Below are 23,904 nucleotides of genomic sequence, written 5' to 3'. Positions count from 1 at the left end.
AAAGGCTGCTTATACCAGTGGCAAATGGTCTCATCTATATACAAGTGTAACATGCTATGTCTGAATTGTTCATTTGACTGCCCTGGAGGAGGTGGCCCATTCTGTAAAAGTATTTCTCTATATGTATTCTAATTAAACAAGTGAAGAAACTGGTGTACAACAAGCAGTAATTTACTAATCACGTCCATTTTAATCTTGAGTGCTTGTGGTTCAAAGATTCTGAACAAGAATCTACCTTCAGATCTGCTTCAGCTCTTGCTGCTTTCTGAAGAGCAGACAGGAGATACTTTGAGAATACCTTGGAGTGGAGAGAATGAAGGAGCTCCACTTCCAAGAATTACTGGAAATTACCTCAGACAGCTCAGTAGTTGTGGGGATTACAGAATTTTGCTAGTCTTCCTGTAATTATTTATCCAAATGCTGTCATGACTCGTATTTTAGAGAATGCAGGACATATGCTTACCTATTTTGGCCTTGAGTTACAGGTTTTTCAGTTCATATATCATTTTTATTCTCATCTTCCTAAGGATAAAACTTTATGATCATTCTGCATTTTGCAACTTTTCTTTCCACAGTTTATAGGGTAGATGAGCTGGCAGAATTTCTATCTCCTCTGAAATCAAGGGCTCCCTATAGGAACAGAGCAAGAGATTTAGCTGCTGTAAACAAAGCGCAGAGAAATTACCTTTTTTGACATGGACATGACTCCAGCTAAATATATAGAGAGATGGAGCCAGGACAATTTTGGTTTGCCTGTATCTACTTGAACTGATAAATTGTATCTTTCATCTCTCTACAGATATTTTAAAAGGTACTGGAAAGTCGGTCTGCCGGATGGAAAAATTTGAAAATGTACTGTTAGTCTCAGGAGAGGAAGTAGTGTCATTCTACTAAGAGAAATTACAGAAATTAGCACAACAGGACTTGGTCTTTTTAACTGTCTTTCCAATTGCACCTGATCTCCTAGACGTGGTATTGCAGGTCTTGCCAGTGCTATAATGCTTTTGGAGGTGAAGTTGCCTAGTCATAGAAGAGACCACGTAATGTAATAGTTCAAGTGATGTGTTGTTATTTCAATAGCAACTCATGTTTATTTATTTGAGTTTTAATACTTGGCAACTTCTGATGAACAAGCATTATCTAAATTAATAAAGTTAGCCGTTAATAAGTAAATTTCCATCTTTTATCCCCATCTTTGTAAGAAATGCTATACAATCCTAAGCAATATTGCTGACAGCACCTCATCATGGATTTGTATGGGCCAGCCTCTACTCATCCATTTCAAATTCCAGCATGGTAAATCATTATTACTCTTCGTAGAGTAGAAGTTTTAGCATTTTTTATTTGTGGAGAAAAATTTAGAAATGTAACTGTTGTCTTTTGGAGTTTAATCCAAACTTAAGAATTTTTGAACTAAATAGATTTTCCTTTTTTTTTTCCCCAAATACAGTGCATATGTTATTCTGCTTTCTGTATCTTACCACATCTAAGAAAATGTATTTAAATGAGAAGAAATATTATCATTTGGATCAAATTACATTACAGGTACAAATGACTATAAGTGCTCCAGGGTGGCCAGTGTTATTCTGGAAGTCAGATGGCTATACTGTGCTAACCCAATGTGTGCAATATTCAGGCCTGTGAATAAATAAGTTCCAGAACAAAATCAACTCAGTAAGAGGAGGTAGTTGCTGACTGAGCTGAAAAGTGCTCCATATGCACTACCATCTACCGTATGCACCAGAAAACCCTGCTGCAGAGCTTCTAGTTGTTACTGTAATTATTGTAGGGATGGATGATGTCACTGCTAGAGGGCAAACTGAAGAGCTTGATGTCATCAAAGTTAGCATTATTCATGTCAAAACAACAGTGCTTTAAAAATCTGTTCTTACAGAAGCAACAAACCTGAACATTCACTTTTGTTTGGAAACTCTAGATATACTGAAAGCTCCATTGTTTTTTAGTCAAATACAATTGCAAATGTTGAATCATTTCTTTAATGTACTTTATTGCAGTGCTACGAGTTGCTTGGACACAAGATATTTTCTAATCCCAACCAGTCTGCAGATTATACTAAGCAAATGGTAAATATGGCTGAAAAATTAGAAAAGCAAGAAACTTGTTTGGCATATACAACCTTTTACTCCACTGGAGAAATTTTACTTTATTTAATCACAGCAAGACAAAATACCTTTACTATAAGTGAGATTCAGGGCCTACTTTACTAATGTATTACTTCTTTAATGTATCTTCATTTATTCTGAAGTTACATCATCTAAACCTGTCCATTACATTTGGTGTAACTTGTGTTCACTGAATCCTATCTAAAAGTGCATGGACATTTTCAAGTATGAGTATCTGTTATCAAAAAGGTGTCCCTACAACAAAATTCCTTCATGACAGCTCCTGAGCAGCTAGAATTGCCTCATCTTCTGAAACTCTGTGTTACAGCTCAGGCTTGAGTAATATAAACCACAAAAGGTGTTTCAGACACTTCACATTTTACTTTCTGTCTGAATGTACTTCTTTTTGTAAGAAGTAATCTTGGAAAAAACATCCTCATTCTGATTCTTGTGGAGTGCAATTGACTGAGTTTCTGATATCTCAAAACCAGTTCTTACTGCCTGTTATCAGTCAATGGTACATCTTCACTCTTCAAGCATCTGACTGCCTCTAATAAAAGACATAATCTATCCTCAACTGGGTACCAGCAGCATTGTGACCATGGTAATACAGAGCTCAGCACCAGGTAACCACACACAGACACACGCACAGACACACACACACACACACACACACATATATTCAGGAGCCAGGATGGGTTTTGCAGTTTGTTCCAAACTTTTCCCCACTGTGAGTACAGTGCTAATAGTAATGAAGCTAGCTTGGGCATGTTTCCTAGAGCACCTGTAATACTTTTGACTGCAGTATGGACAGTCCTTTAAGTTTTTGCATGAGAATCAGAACTACTAGTTATAAGTTGAAGCTTGTACATCTAAACCATCTGATTTAGGGACAGCCTTTCATCTTTTTCACAGCTTTGCCCCAGATTGTTATACATCCTGACCATGTAAGAATCAAATCCATCAGTTGATTATGGTATTTCCTAAAATAAATAAAATAGAAATGTCATGGATACTACTAAAAGCTTTTTACTGAGTGGGAAATAGTGTTTCAGTAGCCAAAGTTACCACAGGAAAGTGCAATGTTTGGGAAGTGCTACGTTCCCACAAGCCTTTGTTATTCTGTCTGATTTATGCTATTTAATATCACTACATATAACTACTTCACATTTTAGACATGTCTACAGCTGTAATATTGAGGGCTGATCTCTAGATCAGTGGTAGCTAACCCAGGCTTCAGGGCTCCAAGTTACAACCCACAGAATGTGAGTGAACGTCAGTCCAGATGCAATGTATTCACATTGCTGTGATGCTTTGCCTGAGCCAAACAGCTCCATCTGTCAGCTTTCTCTAGACTTGTGCATCTCAACAGGACACATAAGCTTGGGCACATTAGCTTGAACTTGTATCTGTTGGGCTGAACCTGCTGTTGGCACCTGTTTGTATAGTTGCCTTGACTTTTAAAAAGACTTCTCTGTGGTAATGGAATTCACAGTATCATCTTCAGGACTACAGGATATAAAAGTCTTGATTCAACCCTTGAAACATATGATGATAAGCAGGATTTTATACAGCAATATTAGTGCTTATTATACTAGTTTATGATACTAGAGAGCAGTTATGGCATTCCCTGCCATTAGGAGCTTATAATCTAAACAAAATATATTGCGCAGAATACAAAAAGCAGAATCATTGTTTTCTTACTTCAGTGCATGTCTTGCTAACATACAGGATTTCAAAAAGAACAGGGAGTTAAACAAATTATTGTAGATTAAAATTAAAGATGATGACAAGTGTGATAGCTTGAGGAGTTATTGTAAGAGTGGCTCAAAAGAATAAAATTATGGACAGGACCTGAAGCAGGACAGAGAACAGAGACATTGTAGAAAAGTTGCAGGGCAAAGGATCATTAATGACTTAGAGCTCAGAAAAATAGGAAATCAGTGTAATGGCAGAAAATAGATTTTAATGTATTTACTTATCTGTACTACTGAAGTTGTGGACGCTGACCAAGATGCTGTTGCACTAAGCTTTTTACTTGATGCCTGGATGTGTGACAGAGATTATTCCAGTTTCTACTTATTTCAGTGAGAGCTATAGTAGTGTAACTCCTTTAAAAAGCAGGCTGAAGACTTTTATTAGCCGAAGGCCAAGGTCAAATCTCATTAATAGATTTGCGTGAATAAATGCAGAAATAGTATGTCCATGTGATGGTATGAATCTTTTTCATACAGTGATTGCAGCTTCTGCTCACTAAAAACATTTTCCTGTGTATCAACAAAATATTCATTTATAAGAAGTAAAGAAAATATTACAGACTGTGATTTTGAAGAAAGACTTGTTAAGCAGCGAAGGGCTAAGTGGTAATAGACAATATTAAAAAAAAAAGTATAGGCAATAGCATCCCTTCACCTTACCCATTGATATAAGATTGACTAATAGTAGTAGAAAACCTAAAGATATAAATTAAAGTGATTCCATCCATCCAGTAATTCTTAACATTTACATATTACTACAGTATTTCTCACTGAAGTTGTTTAGAATTTTAGGAGCTAGGCCACAGATACCTCAGCTCTTCAAATTTATTGAATATGCTTTGGAGATTAATTGGACCAGAGCAAACTGATGGATATCAGCAACTTCAAGTATTGTTCAGTGTCTAGCTGCTCTCTCTTTTGTTTCTTCACCTCCCCTTTAAATGTCTTGATAATTGCTTCTGCGCCTGCAGCGTCCATAATGATAAAGGAGGTAAAGGAGTACAAGGTTAAAAATGGACAACAAGCCAACAGCAACATCAAATCCGATAAAAACATCTGTGAAGGACAAACAACAAAGGAAAAGTGAGTTAATGAAAGACATATATGTATATCATTTTAGATGCGGACATAACAGTCTAATTACAAATATGTACAATGGAAATATAGTATGTTTTGTTCGTATTTCTGGCAACATCACATTTTCTGACGCATGCAACATGTACTTCAATCCTAGAAATACATAGATAGCTTCCTGCGCATGGGCAAATCTTAATTCTAGGTTTCCACAGGGTAAGAGGGAAAAAAAAAAGAATTTCATCAGGGATCAGCAAAATAATGAATATACAGAGGAAGGAGGAAATACTGGGACTATGGAAAAGTCTTCTCATTCTTCCAGGCAATAATTTTTGGGTGGGAAGAGATTATCAGCTCTCAGCTGTTGGCTGAGGCAAATAGCCACTATATTTACATGGATTAGCTGCACTCCATACAGCTGAGGTTAATTTATCCTCAATGCATAGTACGTGTGCCAGAAATACAGATGCACCACTCTGTGCATTTGCTTTGCATCTATAGAAGGTCTGATGCATCCAAGATACATGGGACCCTTACATAACACCCACACCCCTAATTCTCTTGGACATTTTCAACAAGCAGAGCTCTAGTTTTGACCGTGGCCTTTAGGCAGCTCCTTACATGAGTATGTTCAAAATAGCACTGCCTTCACACTGGTGGACAAGTCTACTCTTCACATTTTTAGAGAAATTTAATTTCTGTTGACCTTCCTTGTCCATAGTGAATCTGGCCCTCATTTGTTAAAGGGAAATCTGTCTATTGTGTGAAAGGTACAAAGTTTGAAACCGTTGATACAATTTCTGCCTCCATGTCTTATGTGGAAAATACAGAACTGTTACACTACCTTTCACATTGTCTTTCTTCCCACATTCTTTTGACCAATTTTCTGTTATCACAGGAGAAACTAGTTCAGCAAACTTCTCAAGTGGACAAGAAGAGGTGCATCCTGGCAAAGTGAGCAGGTAAGGATCCTTTGAAGTGTCATTCCTATAATGCATTTCGATGCTATATCGCCTGATTAACAACATTGAAAAGTTTTTTAAAAAATGTTCTTAAATAGAAGATTTCCTATTTGGAGACAGCATGTTGGAAATAGGCTCTAACATCCTACTCTAGAACCTATTCTTCAAGAATGGAGGCTTTGTGAAAGACATCTGCAAAGCCCACTTTGCTGAAGCTGGTTATATTGCTGCACAGATCACCAGCCAGCTGAAAATGTCCTTCAGAAGGCTCCTTGAATGGCAACAGCACCAGGTTCTTCTAAGCCAATTGGTTTGCCTTGGGATTTATTAAAAGTCTTGGAAATGTTCTTGCTATCATTTGAAGAATCAGGAAAATTTATTTTATCATTTACTTCTATCTGATAAGGCTTGTTTTCCTCTTCTTCCTGTTTTTCAAAGCACACACATACATGCACATCCAGCAAATGTGTTTTTTCTTAGTTTTAGTATAACTTTGTGCCTATGGACTGCTCACTGAAGTATCCGTTTAAATCAAAATTGTATCTCCTCACAATATTTGAGAGGAAAACGATTTTGGGAAAGGGGGAAACAAATTCCAAACACTTCTTGTTCTTGCATAGATAAGAAGATACTTGCCCGTTGCTTTCTTGGTAGAGTTCAAAAAACTGGCAAGCAGCATATGGTGGCAGTTTTCCATTGAAAATATTGAGAGCAATCTGGAGAGCCCCAACTGTGGTGTCATGCTATTGGGGGGAAAAAAAATCCATCCTTGAAAGCCAGTTAAGTCAACTAGTATTTATGCAGAGTAATTAGACAAGAATAGAAAGGGAGTGGAAATCAAGATAAAAGAAACACTGTATAAATTTGACCATAAAACTGTATTCAGTATATTCACCTTTGGGAAAAACATGGGTTCTACAGACAGCAGGAGACATTTCCAAAGAGTTACTGCAGTATGTGTCTTACACCATCTGGCAGTATTTTGGAGACAGATACTGAGGGAAAGCAAGATGTGGTCTCAGTAATAAATCCAATTTTTCAGTGCATTTTGCTACTCCTTCCTCCAGTAGAGTTTTTTGCTCCCATGTCAGATGAAATCAGTGTAAAGTAATATATTCTACAGCATTTCAAGTAAAGATACAAGTTCTTTTCTTTAGATAGTGCACCAGACAAATAGTTGCATGCAAATTGTTCTTGCTTCCACTTCAGAATTTTTTTAGTTGTTATTCCTTCTGTTTGGATTCATACAATAAAATCTCAGTTGGCTTCTAGTTTTATGAGCCAATTAGCCATCCACCTGTAGTCTCTTCCTCTCCCCATTATCCCTCCTCTTGCAGGGATAGCAGGAGCAGGAGCTGAAGCAAGGAAGTCCCAACACTTTGATGCATAAATGTTGTAAGCATCTTTATATACATATCTGCTAGGCCTATTTATATTATGGTCTAGCATCTATGTTTTAATTATTTTTCAGGTTCTGGAACTTTTTAGAATGATCAATTTCAAAAATAACAGTCTACTTGTACTCAAGATATTAAAGCAGAAGTGCAAAATCTGGATACATTTCTTTTTCCTTTTCAAAAAGAGTGTAGTATTGCTAGAAATCATGTAGAAAGGACAGCAAGAAAGATTTAAGGTATCAAATGGTTTCTATATGAGGAAAGATTAAATAGGGTAAGACTCCGTCTCAGAAAAGGAAAAATGGGAGAGGTGTGACAGAAAATATTAAATTCATGAGTGACCCAGAAAAAGTGAATAAAGATTGAGTTTTTCTTGTTTCTCAACATATAAATGCTAGGAAGGACCTAAATCAGTACTTTTTTACTTTAACACACAAGTCATTGTCACAGGATGTTGCAGAGGCCAAGAGTATAAATGCATTTAAAAAGTGATAATATAAGTTGATAGAAGAAAGTCTGTCAAGAGCTATTAAACACAGAGACACAGATTCTACCTCAGGCAGTCCCTAAGCCACAGATTGCCTGGAACCTTTTATCACTCTGTGCTGGCATTATTTTCACATTCATCCGTGCCTTTGGCCCTTGTTAAAGACAGAGTAATGAATGAGCTAAGTGGATCTTGCTCTGACCCAAGTGGCTCTTTTAACCCTCTAAAATAAATAAAATAATAACAATTTAAAAAAAAAAAACCAAAAAAACAAAAAAAACCCAACAAAACACAGAGGAGAGGTTTGGAGGTACAGCTGAAGTTCTGCAATATGCCACTACCTCTAGAGCACTTAAGGAAAAATGAACCATTAAGTCGTAGGAAAACTGAATGATAAAATGCATGGTTTTCTTTGCCAAGTATAGTTTGACTTAAACTGAGATGAGAGCCGTGCTTATGCTGTGTTCTTGTACTGAGTGGTGTTCAGCTTATTAGCTGAATTAAACTGTATTATATTATTCTTTCACTTAACTTACAGGGAAACACTGATTATTCTCTTTAAGGGTCTTTTACTGGTAAAATCAAAGCAAGATTTATTAAAGATGAAAATACTCACTGCAGAGTAGACCTCCATTTTTCTTGGTTTTGAAGAATTGGCAGCTTGTTTAATACTATTTAAAATAATATTCACAAGGACACCTTAAAAAGATAGGAAGAGGAAAATGAAGGTATAACATTTGCTTAGAAACAAAAAAAGTGGAAGGGTATGAGGTTCAAATATGACATCTACTCAGGCCCCATACTTATTTGTTTAGCTTACTACAATTTCATAACTAGAGAGAAGGTATTACAGAGGTAAAATAGATGATTCTTCATCGAGGTCAAGGGAAGAGACAGGATTCACAGAAAATCATCTAGAACTATCCTAAGAACTGGGGCTAATGACACTTCCAGTTCTGTTATGCTGAGATCTCCTCTCCATCCTTTTTTATCTGTTTCTAGTGTTGCAATAATGAGAACTGTGCTAGTCTCTTCCTCTCTACATTCTGAAGAAATATTTTAACTATTTATTTCCAACAAGTTACACAGTATCAATTCTCATTTTTTTCCAAAGCTCTTTTGTAGCCCCTCTCCGGACCAGAGACATTCTAAAGCCAAAGAGATAAGGGCAGCAGAAATTCCCTGTAGCACAATTTATATCATTCTAAGGAAAGTGGACATAACTGGCATACATGTGAATACTAGATAAATAGTCCTGATCAGATTATATGGTCATCTGCCAGTGGGCTTTAGTGCCAGTTCGAGCCTGTAATTACTGTATGGCTGGACCCAGAGATCTATATATGCCTGGACAATGAGTCTGCTAATAATTCTTTACCTAGAGCTAGACTGCACAGTACATGTATTAGAAAGCCTAGCCCCAAATGTTCCAGCCTGCAGATATTCAAGCTCTGTTGTTTGCATTTCCTGCTCATGGACACCTGGGGATCATGTGACAAATTCCTGAATTGTTTCCTGAAGCAGTGTCAGAATATGCATAGCCTATGCACCCCTATTTTGGAGCTATGCAGTTGTCGCAGTTCTTGCATTATAGACATAACTGGTATCTCTCATCTTCTCTGCTGATCAGACTGTTTTGGAGCAGCTTTATATCAGTCACTCAGAGGGCTACCAATGTGTTGCCAAGGTTTTGGCACAATATATAACCAGCACATCAAAGGAAAAAACAAAGAACTGGAAACAATTAGAATAAATGTTGGAGAAGCAGAACTTAATCTAACCTACTATAAGATGACTAATGGTTTTACCCATGAGGGCCTGATTTTTTTCCTTTATATTTCTATAGTATTTCTTAAGATTCTAATCCCTTAAAAAATCTGGAATAACAAAAGAGAGAAGTTTTTACAACTTGTTGCAATATCTCATCCATGTAAGTGCCAGTGTTCAGCACATATTTTAATGCTTAATATGGCATCCAATCTCCATAGTTTCAAATGAAGGTTCTGTGTGAATAATTTTGCATGAGTGACAGGATGTTGCCTTTTATTATAAGCATTGTCTCCTCCTTTCTGAGAACTATGCATTTTTTTATTTACCTCCTTGTAGTCGTGATTTCTCTTCTGTTTTATAAAGCCCAAATAGTGATAATAAGGACAATTCTGCCAGTTTTTCCATCTTGTCAATTACATCTTTGGTGGCCCATACAGGGAGAGTGTAATTGTGAATACCCTAGTGATAAAGGAAAACAAAATAATGTTTATAATTCACTGGTTTCCATCATCCTGTTGCCTAGGCTCACACTGCTAAGTTTAGACTCTCTGAGGCTGTCCTGCAATTCTTTGCCCAGTGTGGTTTTACTCCCCAGCATGCGCTGAAACGCACTTTGTGGGGATGGAGATCAACCTGAAGTGGGTGTATAGGAAAAACAGAAGCACCTGTGTGAAGGATATTCTTTGTAGGTATAATGTCTTCTTGCTACAGAGATATATGTTTTTGGTGGGAAATATCGCGGGCGTATATCTTGTCCTCTTCCTTTCCTCTGGGTCTTCAGGTTATACATCTCTAATTTTTTCTGCCTTTCCATACAGTTGTCCAGATACCAGTTCTGTCACTGACCAATTACAGACAAGTGTCACTCTTCAGTCAGGTAAGAGTGACAGTGTCTTATTTCGTTTAATAGCCTCAATGTGTGGAGGATGTGTTCAAAAGGCTTCATGTGCTGCTGGTAATGACTGGGGCTGAATGGAATCCATTCTTATGATCAGTCTGATTTTTTTCACTGGTAGCAATCATCACCTCAAAAATTTTCAACTGATAGATCTTGATCTTATCTCTCATGTTCAAAATCTAAGTTTTTTATGTTTTCCTGTTGATAGGTTAAGGGTGATAATTTCATTTCTCTGTTAAAAATCACAAATATATCATAGGCAGCATGCTCAAATAATTCTCTTGCATGATATTGGGAAGGAAAAAAGGGAATAATGGGAATGAATTTTGGTATCTGTTCTTCAGGATAAAACATGAAATGGAAAGAACAGTTTCCCAAGCTGTAAACCATGTTTTTGGGTTATCTGATACCAAAGTACTAAATTATAGCTTATATTCAAATATATATATAAAAACAAAAACAAAAAAGCAGATCCAGAAGAGAAGGCAACTCATTCCTGTGAAAACACTTTGTCATAGTGTAATTAAAACCCAACATTAAAGTTATATTCTTCCCCAGCATTTATTGACTTATTATTACCTCACAATGTAGAGTATCATATGTATTCCAGAGCTGGAAATTGTCCAGTATTTTAAGATTGTTTAGTTCAAGTCCTGTGTTAACAGCCATTGTTTGTATAAAATCCTGGGGGGAAGAATGAAGAGTATACAACAAATATTCAATACATATGGAACATATATGCATATAGATCCATTAACGCCTGGCATCACAATAATATTTAGTTTTTCACAAGTGAAACCCCTGTAGCAGAAGATTCTGGTTACAATTTTCATTTTGTAACTTCTCAAGGTACTGGTCTCTGTTTCAGACGCTGTTTTTCTTGTCTCTGCTATGGATAAGTTTGGTGTCACACTCTTCCCTCCACTCTGTCACACTCTTCTCTCCCTCTTCTGACTGCTCCAAGAAGCTACCTCAGTCACCTCAAGCCTTCAGATATAAGGAAGAGGAAGGTACTAAGGGAAAAGGAACATGAGAAAAAAGATGAGGAGAAAATACAAAAATGAAGAGATACAAAAAGAAACTGGAAAGGAAAGTAGGTTTTAATTCTGCCATTGAAGGGGAGTTGAATATCTAATAGTTCTGAATATCGACAACAATTCCCATAGGGATTCTTTTTGTGTGCTACCACAGAAGAATAAAGGGATACCTTAATATCCCTTATTCCCATGTTACCCGTTCATACTGTTAGCTGAGATAGAGGATAGTTATGAAGTCATAGTTCACCACCCATTGCAGGTGAGTGAGGCTGACCAGAGTAGATGAGCAAGGCTGACCAGAGTAGCTGAGCTAGGGGAAAGTTAGAAATAAACCAAATAAAGAAAAATACTGGGTTTAGCCCAAGCAGTAAGCCTGAAGTGACTTCGAGTGTAGTCAGGGTATGAAGACCTGAGACCCCTGCTTTCTTTGTGCAGTCATACCATTAGAAAGTGCAATGGTAGGCAAACAAGGGAGCAGCAGTAACCACGATCTAGAGCAATTATTATCCACATGAACATGGTTGCTTGAGGCAAGTATACCATCCATGTACCTATATCCTGCTGCAGCACTGGAATGGAAAACTTTGAATCCCTGACTGTGAAGATTTGTGTCAGGGCCAAAACAGAAGAATCTTTTGCGATGGATCCAAAATGCATGCAGAGAAATTTACATAAGTCAGAGTGTTCTCCTGGTTAGGCTTGCTTTAGTTCTCTGCTGTAGTGCCAACTTCAGAAAGTCAGAGCAGGAAAGCATAAACCTTTCCAAGTTTCAGATTTCTCAGATGTTTTAGAATTAGTTTTGTGCTACCCTGTAAAATTAGAAATTGCTGCATCCAGAAATTTCTCTTCCTTACAGATAATTGAATTCTAAGTAGTCTCAGAAAATTAATATTAAATTCACATTTTAAAAGATTAATGTAGAAAAGTGGGAGAAATATATAACGTATCAAACATACTTTTTGATCCTATTGGCCTAAATTTCTGATTGTAAGAGTCCTCGGGATTTTAATTTTTTTTAATATATTTTTGCATTTTAGCAAAAGGAAACAATGCAATTCCATAATTTCTGAATCTTATTTACTTTCCTTCTTCTCATTTACTTTTTATTTCCTTCTTATTTTCTTTTTATTTTGTCTTACCATGTATGGTTGTATTCTATTTTGAAATTCACTGGATGTTTGTGTTTCATTCTGAAGTTTATCAAAAAGGGGACAGTCAGGCAGAGGAAAGTTCAGCCTCTGAAACCAGAAAAGTAAAAGTTAGAATAGTTCTAAAATTATCAACACCCCTCTGTTTTTTTTCTGTTGCTGAGATTGGTGATGTAATATTTGTTAGACAGATCCATGGCTGTGCAACAGTTACTCCTTAATTGTTTGCTTGGCTACCTTATTCATGAAGTTGGTTAACATAGGCAATGGACTGTGGTAGTTTGGCTTTTCAGTGGCTACTTCTTTGGATAGCTTGATTTCCGTCAGTTGAGCTTATTTTGGCAAAAAGCAATTATGTGTGTCTAGCAAGAGATTGGATCAGGGTGCATGATTAGGCTACCATTTCCTCCTTAATTTCTGAATCCCCCCAGATGCAACTTGACTCCACCTGGTCCTGGAACCTGAACTGCTTTTGCATCTACACATCTGCTCTCATCTCTGGAGATAAGTGGATCATGGTAAGCATTTTAAGTACCACTTAGTGGACAGAACTCCAAACAAGGGTGGCAAATAAATTGTACTCCTGAAATCTCAAAAAGCTATGAGCCTAATGGCTCTATTCTTATTTAGGGATACGGTTCACTTTTAATAACTCCAAGTGTATGCATTACAGGGTTACCTAATAGTACATATTTGATTTGAACCATGTGTAAATACTTGCATTCTTGTCACATCATTAGAGCATTTTTGACCCAGCACTAATATTAGCCTATAACCATACAAATCATGTCAAGGAACTGACTTAATATACAGTGGAGAAAATAACTTCTATATCTATGGCTTATGTATGTGCAAGAGTGTTTACTCTGTCTTGGGGTGAACATTAACAGACTGCACATCTCTTTTCTCTTTGGTTAATCAACGTGAAGTTTGCAGTAGCCACCGACTCTAGCCCATTTTCACTTGGGCATATTTCCAAGAGTACAATTTTTCTGTAACACCAGCACACTAGAGGATGAAGGCTCAAAGTTGCAATATGAATCTGGGGAATGTTGTTTAATTACACAATAACAAATGTTTCTCTTGCGGCATGGCTTAATTATCCCTCTCTAGGTGTTATTAATTAAGCCACTCCCTTTGACTTCATTAAGCATTACTCAGTACTGTTGCCTGTCAAGTCTTGATAGATCTCAGTGGGTTAAAAATAAACTGTGATTACCTTTTTTTACAAGACTGTACTTGGCCTCAATTTCCCACTTTGTGTTGCTTGGGGCTTGAAAATGCCTTCAAACATCTGCTTGGTTTAACAAGGGAACAATGTTTTTTCCAGGTGATTTGCATATATAACAGGAATTTTGAGTTGCTGCAGAGGTGTGATTCAGTGAAACATCAATACCCACTTGGAGGAGCTGAACAAACAATGAGGTACTAGACTCCTACAAATGAGCTTGCCTTCTTCAAACGGGTCATTACATTGCATTGTGATTCCCCTAAGGGCTTTGAGGTGTTGTTTGGGCAAAGCCCTGACCACTTTGATGCTTTTCTGGTCTTCTGGTGAAAGAACTTCCACTGGTGTCCCGCATTTAAATGGCAGTGACAGCATTCTTTTCTGTTGAGGAACAGGGCTAAATTTCTAGCTGAATCACATTGTGCCTAATCCAGTTTGTGGAAACCCTTTCACTCTGCACCTGCTTTCAAGCATGGTCTCAAAGAATGGAAGAATACCAAAGGGAGTCAGGTGTGGCCACCTCCTGATGACAGAGTCTATTCTCTGATGTTGGTGACAGGCAGTTATTTAATAGGGGATTTGTATAAATTTCCTTAAAGTCAAATTCTGTCCTCAAAGGCAGAAGAAAATTAGGCTTTCTGTCATTACGTTCAATAGCTTTTCATCCTTGTTGGACACACTGTTCCTTACACAGTCCTTGTCACAAGAACAAGTGAAATTAAAATGTAAACATGAGTCAGCCAGAGAGAGCTATGTAAAGTAAAACTTCTATAGGACCTATTATTCAGGTGGATCTGCTCTTATGATATGCAAAAGAAGTGCTAGGATTTCATTAAACGTTTCTATAGTACTGAGCATAAAAGGACCCTTCTCTTTAATTAGAGTGCCTAAGTGCTGCTAGAATAGGAAGGTATAATTGTGAGGTCATTACAGTGGCTGGATAAAATTCAATTCCTTGAATAAACTATGAAACAAACTTGCCAAAGAGAGGATCGGTGCTTAGAAAAGCATTTGTTTCCTGGAAAGGTTTAGGGCATCTTCCCTAGCATACTGTCCGAAAGTGTTCTGGTCAAGAGAAATGTGCTTTGAAGAAAATGGTAGTGTGTATGATAATTGAGGTATTCTGCAACTACAGAAGGAGGATTTTCATGTAGCTATTACAATTGACCTATGATATACTTGTCAGCCAGTAGCTGCATTTGATATTTTCTACTAGATTGAACTGAAAAAGCATAGAAAATATTTTTTGCTATTTCCATTTTTTCTCTTTTTTGCTTCTGTGAAAGTTTAAGACATTATAGGAAGCATCTAGCCAGTACTCACCCGCTCTGTTGATTTTTGAAAAATATGAACTGGAATGGGTTGCCAGAGAAGCTCAGGGTTCCAAATTTGGCTGCTAGTTGGTGGAAAGAGGCCAGAAAGGTACGACTGGGCACTCATAATGGTGCGATCATAATCTGTACTTTGGATGTAAAACTGAAGATAGAATGGCAAAGAGTTAAAGATAAAATAGAAGCTATAAAAATAATAGGGAAATTTTACCCAACTCATGAATCCTGGCTTCTTGTTTTCAGTGTTATGTTTTTGCATACAGTCAAAACAGTGAAACCATAACTCAGCTTTCTGGAGCCTTACTTCAGTTTCATAAATGGAATCACCAAGGCATCTTTTAATTTGGAATCTAACCCTCAGATTGAACTGAGAGAATAAGAAAGCATGATTTAAAAGAAGGAAGCTCTCCATCTTTTGATATTCAGAAGAACATTGATACATATGGACATGGTGCTCAGGGACATAGTTTAGTGGTGAACTTAGCAGTGTTAGGTTAACAATTGGACTTGATAATCATAAAGGTCTTTTCCCACCTAAGTGATTCTATAATCTATCAGCTATACCTCAGGAATGTTAAGGCACTTAAAATCATAAACTTCTCTTGGAAGCTTGGCAAAGTTATAGTCTTTCATACCTTCCCATCAATGCTTCCCTTATATATAGACCAAAATGGTAGTGGTATCTTCCCCGCAATGGATCTGTACTGTATGATAGGCACATCCAAAGAACTGTTAGACCTCTGTTTTACAGGATGAAGTATGTGAGCATGGCCCATTGCATGACTGAATAGGCATTCATTTTTCAACAGGGTAGAACAATTTGGAGTCACTGTATAAATTCCCAGTTCGTTTGGTGGTGTGGAGCTGTTCAGTTCAGGAAAATTTGGCTGTGAGAGACCCAAACTAAATGTAGGAGCTGAAAGTTAGATTTTAGTCTGTGTTTAAACCTTGACATAAAAGTCTGACTTCCAAAAATGTTCTTCTATTACCTTAATTTTTCCATTAATAAAATGAGTATGATGATGTGCTTTTATAAATCCATAGTTCTGCTATGCCAGAGAAATGTGCTCCAGACAGTTCTGCTATATACCTCTTGCCGGTTGTATGTGCTGTTCAAGAAGGTGGAATATCGTTTCCGCATGTACTGTCCAAGTTCAAACAGCTGCTGCATTCCAGTCTGCGAGGCAAGCATACAGGTGACTATTAGATTAAGGTGACTGGAGAATCTTAATGTAGAAGTTTCTTTTCTGTTTTCTTTTTTATGTGTGTGTACGCCTTCAGTTTTTAAGTAATCATTAAATGTATAATGTACGGTTGCTGTGGTTTAACCCCAGCTGGCAACTAAGCACCAGTCAGCTGCTCATTCACTCCCCCGTGGTGAAATAAGGGAGAGAATCAGGTGAGTAAAAGTAAGAAAACACAAGGGTTGAAGTAAAGATGTTTTACATGCAAAGCAAAAGCCACACATGCAAGCAAAGCAAAACAAGGAATTTATTGACCACTTGCCGTGGACAGACAGCTCTTCAGCCTCCAGGAAAGTGACTTGGGAAGACAAACACCATAAGACTGAATGTTTACTCCTTCTTCTTCCCCCAGCTTTATATGCTGAGCATGGCACCATATGGTACGGAATATCCCTTTGGTCAGGGGGGGCAGCTGTCCTGTCTCTGTACCCTCCCAACTTCTTGTGCACCCCCAGCCAAACTCACTGTCAGGGTGGTACAAGCAGAAAAGGCTTTCACTCTGTGTAAGCCCTGCTCAGCACTAACAAAAACATCCCTGTGTTATCAGCACTGTTTTCAGCACAAATCCGAAACAGAGCCCCATACTAGCTACTGTGAGGAAAATTAACTCTCTTCAGGCAAAACCAGCACAACTGTGTATGTTGTAGATGATCTAGCATTTTTAACAGAAATACTCATTTATATCTGTGAAAAAATTATGTGTTCTGAACTGCTAAGACTGCAGCATCTGCTACAGAAAGGTGCTGCTCCTGATTCTATACAAATACAATTTCCACAGTGCTGTAAGTCTGTAGATGCTGAGTGATAATGTGTGTCACTTAGTGACAGCTGAGAGAGGATGACTGACAACCTAGTATTCATCATTGTCATTGCTCTGATGTTTGATCAACCTGATAAATTTGTGGCTTACACTTCATGCTTGAAGGAACGTTCTTCCTTCTTTATCTTGGTGTGCCTGCAGTTGTCTTAGATTGCACACTGTCTTTTCTGTTATTCATTTCTAAAACCTGAGATGAACTTTTTAATTTTTAGCTGTCAGAGAAGTACATTCTTTCTACTGTTAATAAAAAGGAAATAAAATACCAAAAATCTCTGAAAAAAGTCTATGCCAAGCAGAAACTTATTTCCTCTTACTACATAAGCTATGTACCTGAGGATAGTAATGTGCTGAGTGTCTTAATTTTACAAATCTTTCAAGTCTGCCTTCAAACATTAAATGCTGACCTGTCTCTGTTTCATGCTTCTGCATCATGACAAAGTGTTATTAGGAAATGCATTGGCCTCTCTTTGCTCCAGAACTTCATATGTCAAGTACAGTTAAAGAGCTAAGGCTTGATGTTGAAATGCCAGAGCAAGAAGTAGGTTCAGTGCATCCTAGTGAAACTCTGGACTGCAAGAAGCCTTGTTAGAAGATATACTGTCCCCAGAAGCAACCTTAGGTCCTACAAGTCTTCCCTTATTTTGTGAGATGGTGGTTTTCAGTCCAATGCTGAGATGTGGACTCATCACTTGACCTGGTGCGCTGGTGTCATTCTCTTACCCTCTCATAGGACCTGGTGCTTAATGGTCACTAGAACTTCATCAGTGTTGAGAGTACAACATTAAATGGCAGTTAAACTTGTCATTAACTTGAATGCAGGCACACTGTCAAAAAGCTCTTGCTTTTAGGAAGGTAGTTGTAAAGCTATGATGAACAAGATTTCAGTTTAACAGTAGCTGGATGAATAACATTGCAAAAATGTTTATGAATTATGGGGTATCGCTAATACCAACTATCAGCACTTGGGATTTGCTAATGTTTTTGAGACACACATAAAAAAAATCTTCCCACTTCCTATTTTATTAGCATATATAAATTCTTCTAAGAAAGCCGACATACCTTGGTGAGTTGTCCAAATCCCTGGGGCCATTCGCTTTCTTTGTGTAGATCAGTTGGAAAGTTTACAATTGGTGTTCGGTCACCATGTCGGAAAACCTAACAGTATTACCAATAAAAAAACCCTTAGTTTAATGCTATTAACATTCCTTTCTTATCTAACTAGAAGTCAAGCATATATTATACTTCCAGTACCGTTTTTCAAATGAAAATATTAGGGAGTCTGCAGAAACCTAGTCAAGTAGGATTGGAGTACGTTCTTTACATTCAAAAATATGTATAATTATATAGAAATTAAGTGGGCATAAACCCGATGATTCTTCCTCCTAGAACATAAAATTAATCACCAAAGATGTTAGTGCTGGGATTACATTCATAGCTAGGTATCTAGACAGGAAATCTGAAAGGAAATGCTGGAATACACATTCATAGGGCTCCAGACAACCTTCCAGAATGCTGACCCAACTATTGCAAAAGTTACCTTTGCTTGTCAATGTTCCCATAACCAAACTCATTCCCGACTTAGCAGAATAAAATGACAATGTAGAATCATGATATATTTGTTCACAAAAGGACATTTATTCCCTAGTACCTCAGTGGTATATAACTTTTTCATAATTATTACTCTCCGCTGCCTCATTAAGCCACATCATTCTTGCCCAAACATCAGAGACGGTTGTATGGGCTAGTTAGTTTGCCACTCCCACTGGGAGGTGTTTCATGTTTATATTTTTCAAAGTAAACACCAGCAGTGTGGCTTAATGTTTTAATTACAGCATACCCCCTTTCCGTCAGCCTTCTGTACTGAAGCGCACAAACCTGTGCCAGAGCAGGTACTTCAAAGATGGAAAATACTGTCCATTAAAGGCAAATATAATAGGATTTCTCCCTCTGTTCGTTTTCTACAGTAGACAGCAAAGTTTGCTGAACCTGAAATGAATATTTTGCAGCAAACCAAGCAGTGTTTTTCATTATCATCAACAACATGTTGGTCAACATGAAATTGCATAGTTTCAGGTAAAAAGCCTCACGCCTTTTTTTTTCTGAGTTCAAGAACAGGAAAATAGTCCATAAAATATTTTTTTTCTTTTTGGTTGTTTTTTTTTTGTTTGTTTGTTTGTTTTCTTCTCCATGCAATTTTAAATTCTCTATATATCTCTCTTCTTACTAATTTGGAATCTCAATTGATTGGTTATAACCATTTCTCGGTGCACCTCTATTGAAGAGGAGAATAAGTGAAGAACTACATTGTCTGGTGACTGATTCAATTACATGCAAGAAAAACAAGTGAGAAAGACTTTTGTCCTGATTATTTCCTTGGTGTTTTGACATGCTGATATACATTGGTGTAAGATAGGATTCATTAGTTTCTCTGGACAAGCTGGTGCCTCTGTGAGGAATGAAGGTTAAATTCCGAATTTCAATGTAGCTGCATCCTCTTGTTAAATTATCCAACTTCACGGAAAAGTATTTTTAGAGGTAACTGACAGTTGCTCAAACTGACTGACATGTTAAATGACTATTTTTTTAGGCAATATTTAAAAATGGATCAACACTTGGCCAATAAATATGCCCTTTTTACTAGTGAAAAGTTACTGAAAATGTGTTAGATTTTAAATACTGCTTTGTGATATTTATACTTCATGTGTGACATAACCCTCAGCGTGTATTTTACTTCACAACAGTCAACCCCTAAAAACTTTCAATAAGCCAGAACAGAGAAGCATTTTACCTGAACAGAGACTAGCATGCAAAAGGGATCAAGATCAAAAGATATTCAAATATATTGGGGAGCAGGAGATGTAATGAAAATTATTTTCTTTCTTTGTAACCTTAGGAAATTGAAGCAGTGGAGGGTCCGCTCTTCCAAAAAGCAGCACAGCTTCTTTTAGTTCACATAAAATAGGAATGAGTTCAGTTCTTTGTTTATATTTCTTCACCTTAATTTCACAGTGACATATGAATATGACATGAACACTGAGTTGGAAGTATCAAGGGAGAAACAAATACTTCTAAGAGCAAAAGCCTGTTTTTTAGGAATTGAAGGATGAAACTTCTCAGGCTACTGATTTTTTTTTGTGCTCAAACCTCCTTCTTGCTTGCTACTTTTGAAAATGACCTTGCTTCAGCTGCAGTTGCAAATGAGACAATGACCTTATGAACAAACACTTAACCTAAAAGACTAACTTGTTCACTCATTGCTACCTTTTAGGAGACTTTTTTTTTTAAATTTAAAACTCTAATAGGAGCTTGTATATTGGAAGTTTATGTTTTTCATTAGAAGACCTGATAGTGTTAGGAAAAAAAAGTGCATCCCTACAAATCTTGTCTTGCTCATCAATATGTACTTCTCAACACTTACAATTTCAGCTTTGTTAAAAAGGAGTTGATGCTTTAAATTAATCTAAAAATAGGTGTGCTGCAGCATTTATTACTCCCAGCCTCCAGATTACATTCCTGACCTTTCAGAAGGCACAGAACATGGCAGAATGAGGGAAAAGGAGAAAGGAGGCATCATAAAAGGTGAAAAGACATTAGAAATCAAGAAGGAAGGGAGGGCAAGGAGAATATACACAAAAATATGCACAAGAATATACACAAGGAGAAAATACACAAGCAGACCTGTTTGGGATATTCATTTCAGCAGTCCTTTCTGAAGCACTTTACCTCAGTTCTCAAAAGCAATAGGTGCACAGTTATCCAATACCTCTCTTTCAACTCTGATACTGCTTGAACCTGATTTGGTGTCTGGGTTCACCCAGTCAGTCTTTGCAACTTTAGGAGGGTGATCACATCAGATCAAAATGGTCACATGACTGAGACTTTGGCCAGCATTTGCTTCCATTGTTGCCAGGTGAAAAATCATGTTGGAGAAAAACTGTTGCAGAGGAGAGGGTGAGCTGAGAATATGGCATGTATAGTATACATAACATATTCATTCAGAAATGCCATGAATTGCAGTGAATTGTCTGTCTCTGAGTAATAGTGAGCTTCTTACAGACAATTTTATTGACAGACTCAGCTTCAAACAAAAAGATTTCTTACTTTGAAGCCAGCAGTAGGAATGAAGAAACGAGAGTGGAAATATCATGCTGTCAGTTCAGGGAAATGGTAGATGCAGAACTACTGAGCATGTTTAGTCAAGGTTTCAAATGGCTTGGCTTGATTAGACAAATCATGCTCAGAGATAAGATGCTCAGTAAACACTTTCTATCCTGACTTACAAGAAGAAAGATGAAATCACAGTACCTCAGAAGCCACACCTCTTTGCATGCATGACAGGTGAAATGAGTGCGTGTGTGGAGACAGAAGTTACAAGTCAGGACTTCTTTATGCAGAGGCAATAAAACAGTATTTTGTTTCTACTTGGGTACTTGATTGTCCTACATATTTCCTATTTTCTTCTGTCTGGTTTAAATTCAGTTCACAAGAATTATGGTGAAGGCTAATGATTACATGTGAGAAAGAAAATTTAAAAAGCATTTTGATAAATTGGCTTGAATTAGAGCTTTTCAGACAAAAGGACTTGTGGCCAATAAACAAAATGCACAGAATCAGCATAAAGTTGGAAATTGTGAGGAGAGAGTGAGACATCCTCCCAGGCACAGCTCAATTCTACAAGTGAGCAAAAAGGCACATTTATCTGTTTTTTTTCTCCCATGCAGATGTATTTTATATTGTACAGCTCTCCTAAGAAAGTTTTAAAAAGTCATTATGACGATTTTCACAGTGCAGTAATACTGTCTGGTGAAAACATAGTGACTCACAGAGTACAGCTGGAGAATGGCTATTGAATTATCTCAGAAAGATGCCTTTTAGACTTACCTTGACGGTAGCCATACCCTCGTTATATCCCATTATACAAGCGATATGTTCTGGGCCAATTCCTATCCTATTTATTTATGCTAGCAATTCTGCTCCCATGAAAATTCAGTGAGTTCAGAAGGCAAAATTCAATTGAGCACACATAAGCCATGCTTTGAGAAAAAAGATGCACTTTGTGATAAGATTCAGCCTATTGTAACTTTTTAGGTGATTGGTCAGCCTAAGCAAATGTATCAGGGATAAAAGGAAGACAGTTTAAATGAAATTTACCTACTATTTTATTATTAATTGTGATAAGCTACCCTAGAAATAAATAGGTGTTTTGGTAAGTGGCTTCATAGTTATGGTAAGCAGATGATCTTGGAAAGGAAGCCTCTATCTCCATAATGGTGAACATTTCCTGTAAGTTTTTCTGCAAAACCATTCCTCGTTAGAACACAGTAACAGCTGCAATTCAATAGAAGTCTCTTTCCCTTCAAGAAGTTAATTCTCCAAGGCTTACTGTCTGCCTGTTTTCATCTGTGTGTCCAGTTCTCCTTGTTATCATTGAAACAACATTTAAATATATTGCTATATACAGAATGTTACTGGAATTAACGTTGAGTCCCTTCTGTGTCAGCAGGAGTAGGACTGGTTTTTCCTGTGCACTCTGGCCTCCCTCCAAGTTATGCATCTACAGTGCAGCCAATAGATAACAAGACATGAAATACTTTATCTAGAGCCAGATGATATGTTTTGGACACAGCACTTCTGCCTGTTACCTGTACGTACACATAATGTCTCAAATAGAGAAAGGTGGAAGGAGAAGATCTTCAATTTCCTATTTATAAATGCAAATTCCAATCCCCTCAACTTTGTATAGAAAATATCACTTTAGACTATTCTATATAACTATTCTTTTTCAATGTACCTCTTATTAAAAAAAAAAAAAAAGAAAAAAAGAAAAAACTATGAAAAGGACTATGGTTCAACCTTCATAATCCAAAGTATTACATTGTATTAATCTCTCTTCTTCCTGAGGTATTGGGGAAAGGGACATTGAAGTATTGTCTAGTTACTTTAAAATAAGAAATGGCCCAGCAAAAAAATTATTACAGTCAGTTTTCAGCCTAATTGCAGTTAATGCAACATGTGTCTCGAATCTCTACATAAAAATGCCTATTTCTGTTTCTCAGTATACTGCTGTGACAATTCAGTTGTTGTGAAATGGAAAATACTTTTTTTTAATGGTAATTTCTATAACATCATAAGGTTCAGCTTCCAAGCACAGAATAGGTAGGCCATAATCACCAGCTCTTGGATTATGAATTGGAATGTTAGCTAAATTAAGGAAGAGTAGGCAAACATAGACTTTGCATCTCTTAACTCCTATTCACTAGGCATCTACCACAAAGCTAACTTGTTCAGATATCTTGAAATAATAACTGGAGGTTAGGAGATGAAAATTTTTATAACTAGAGGCATTTTTATCCATCTTTAGTTAAGGTCTTTAAACTCAGTAAGCAAAAGGGCAGTAGTAGTTATTTTTAAGTTAGAAGATAGGCATAGCAGCTACCCACCTTGTCTGATTCGACAGACATGTAAAATTCCCTGTATTCCCCACAACAAAATAGAGAACAAAACTACTTACTACAACCACAAACTTCAATTCTCGTTCTGCAGTAGTCTGTTGAAGCAGAATGAGGATAAGATGAAAAGAAAAACACAGGATCCTGGACAGGTTGGGAACCTGTATCATCACACCCAT

The 23,904-nt window shown here is 37.1% G+C and overlaps 1 protein-coding gene and 1 long non-coding RNA gene across 2 annotated transcripts in view; one reads left to right on the top strand and one right to left on the bottom strand.

Moving 5' to 3' along the window:
- LOC114002567 overlaps window positions 1-13,173 on the top strand; it is a 23,472-nt gene extending 10,299 nt beyond the window's left edge. The window contains exons 3-5 of the long non-coding RNA XR_003545909.2: window positions 5,853-5,916; window positions 10,389-10,447; window positions 13,085-13,173. This is a non-coding gene — a long non-coding RNA (uncharacterized LOC114002567). The remainder of the gene's footprint in view (window positions 1-5,852; window positions 5,917-10,388; window positions 10,448-13,084) is intronic.
- On the bottom strand, window positions 3,465-23,904 carry LOC114002564 (prostatic acid phosphatase-like). Its single transcript, XM_027748603.2, has 11 exons — window positions 23,788-23,904; window positions 18,336-18,431; window positions 16,303-16,389; window positions 15,205-15,357; window positions 12,645-12,743; window positions 11,048-11,152; window positions 9,897-10,029; window positions 8,417-8,499; window positions 6,553-6,659; window positions 5,799-5,968; window positions 3,465-4,936 (listed from the first exon to the last, which is right to left on the bottom strand). The coding sequence occupies exons 1-11, from the start codon at window positions 23,902-23,904 to the stop codon at window positions 4,818-4,820; spliced, it is 1,269 nt and encodes a 422-aa protein (XP_027604404.1). The 3' UTR covers window positions 3,465-4,817.

The sequence above is a fragment of the Pipra filicauda genome, unplaced genomic scaffold (assembly GCF_003945595.2).
Source record: "Pipra filicauda isolate LSUMZ 115617 unplaced genomic scaffold, ASM394559v2 scaffold231_size1239837_pilon, whole genome shotgun sequence".
Classification (NCBI taxonomy): domain Eukaryota; kingdom Metazoa; phylum Chordata; class Aves; order Passeriformes; family Pipridae; genus Pipra; species Pipra filicauda.
Note: the sequence above shows the minus strand (reverse complement) of the source record. Positions and strands in the feature narration are given on the sequence as shown.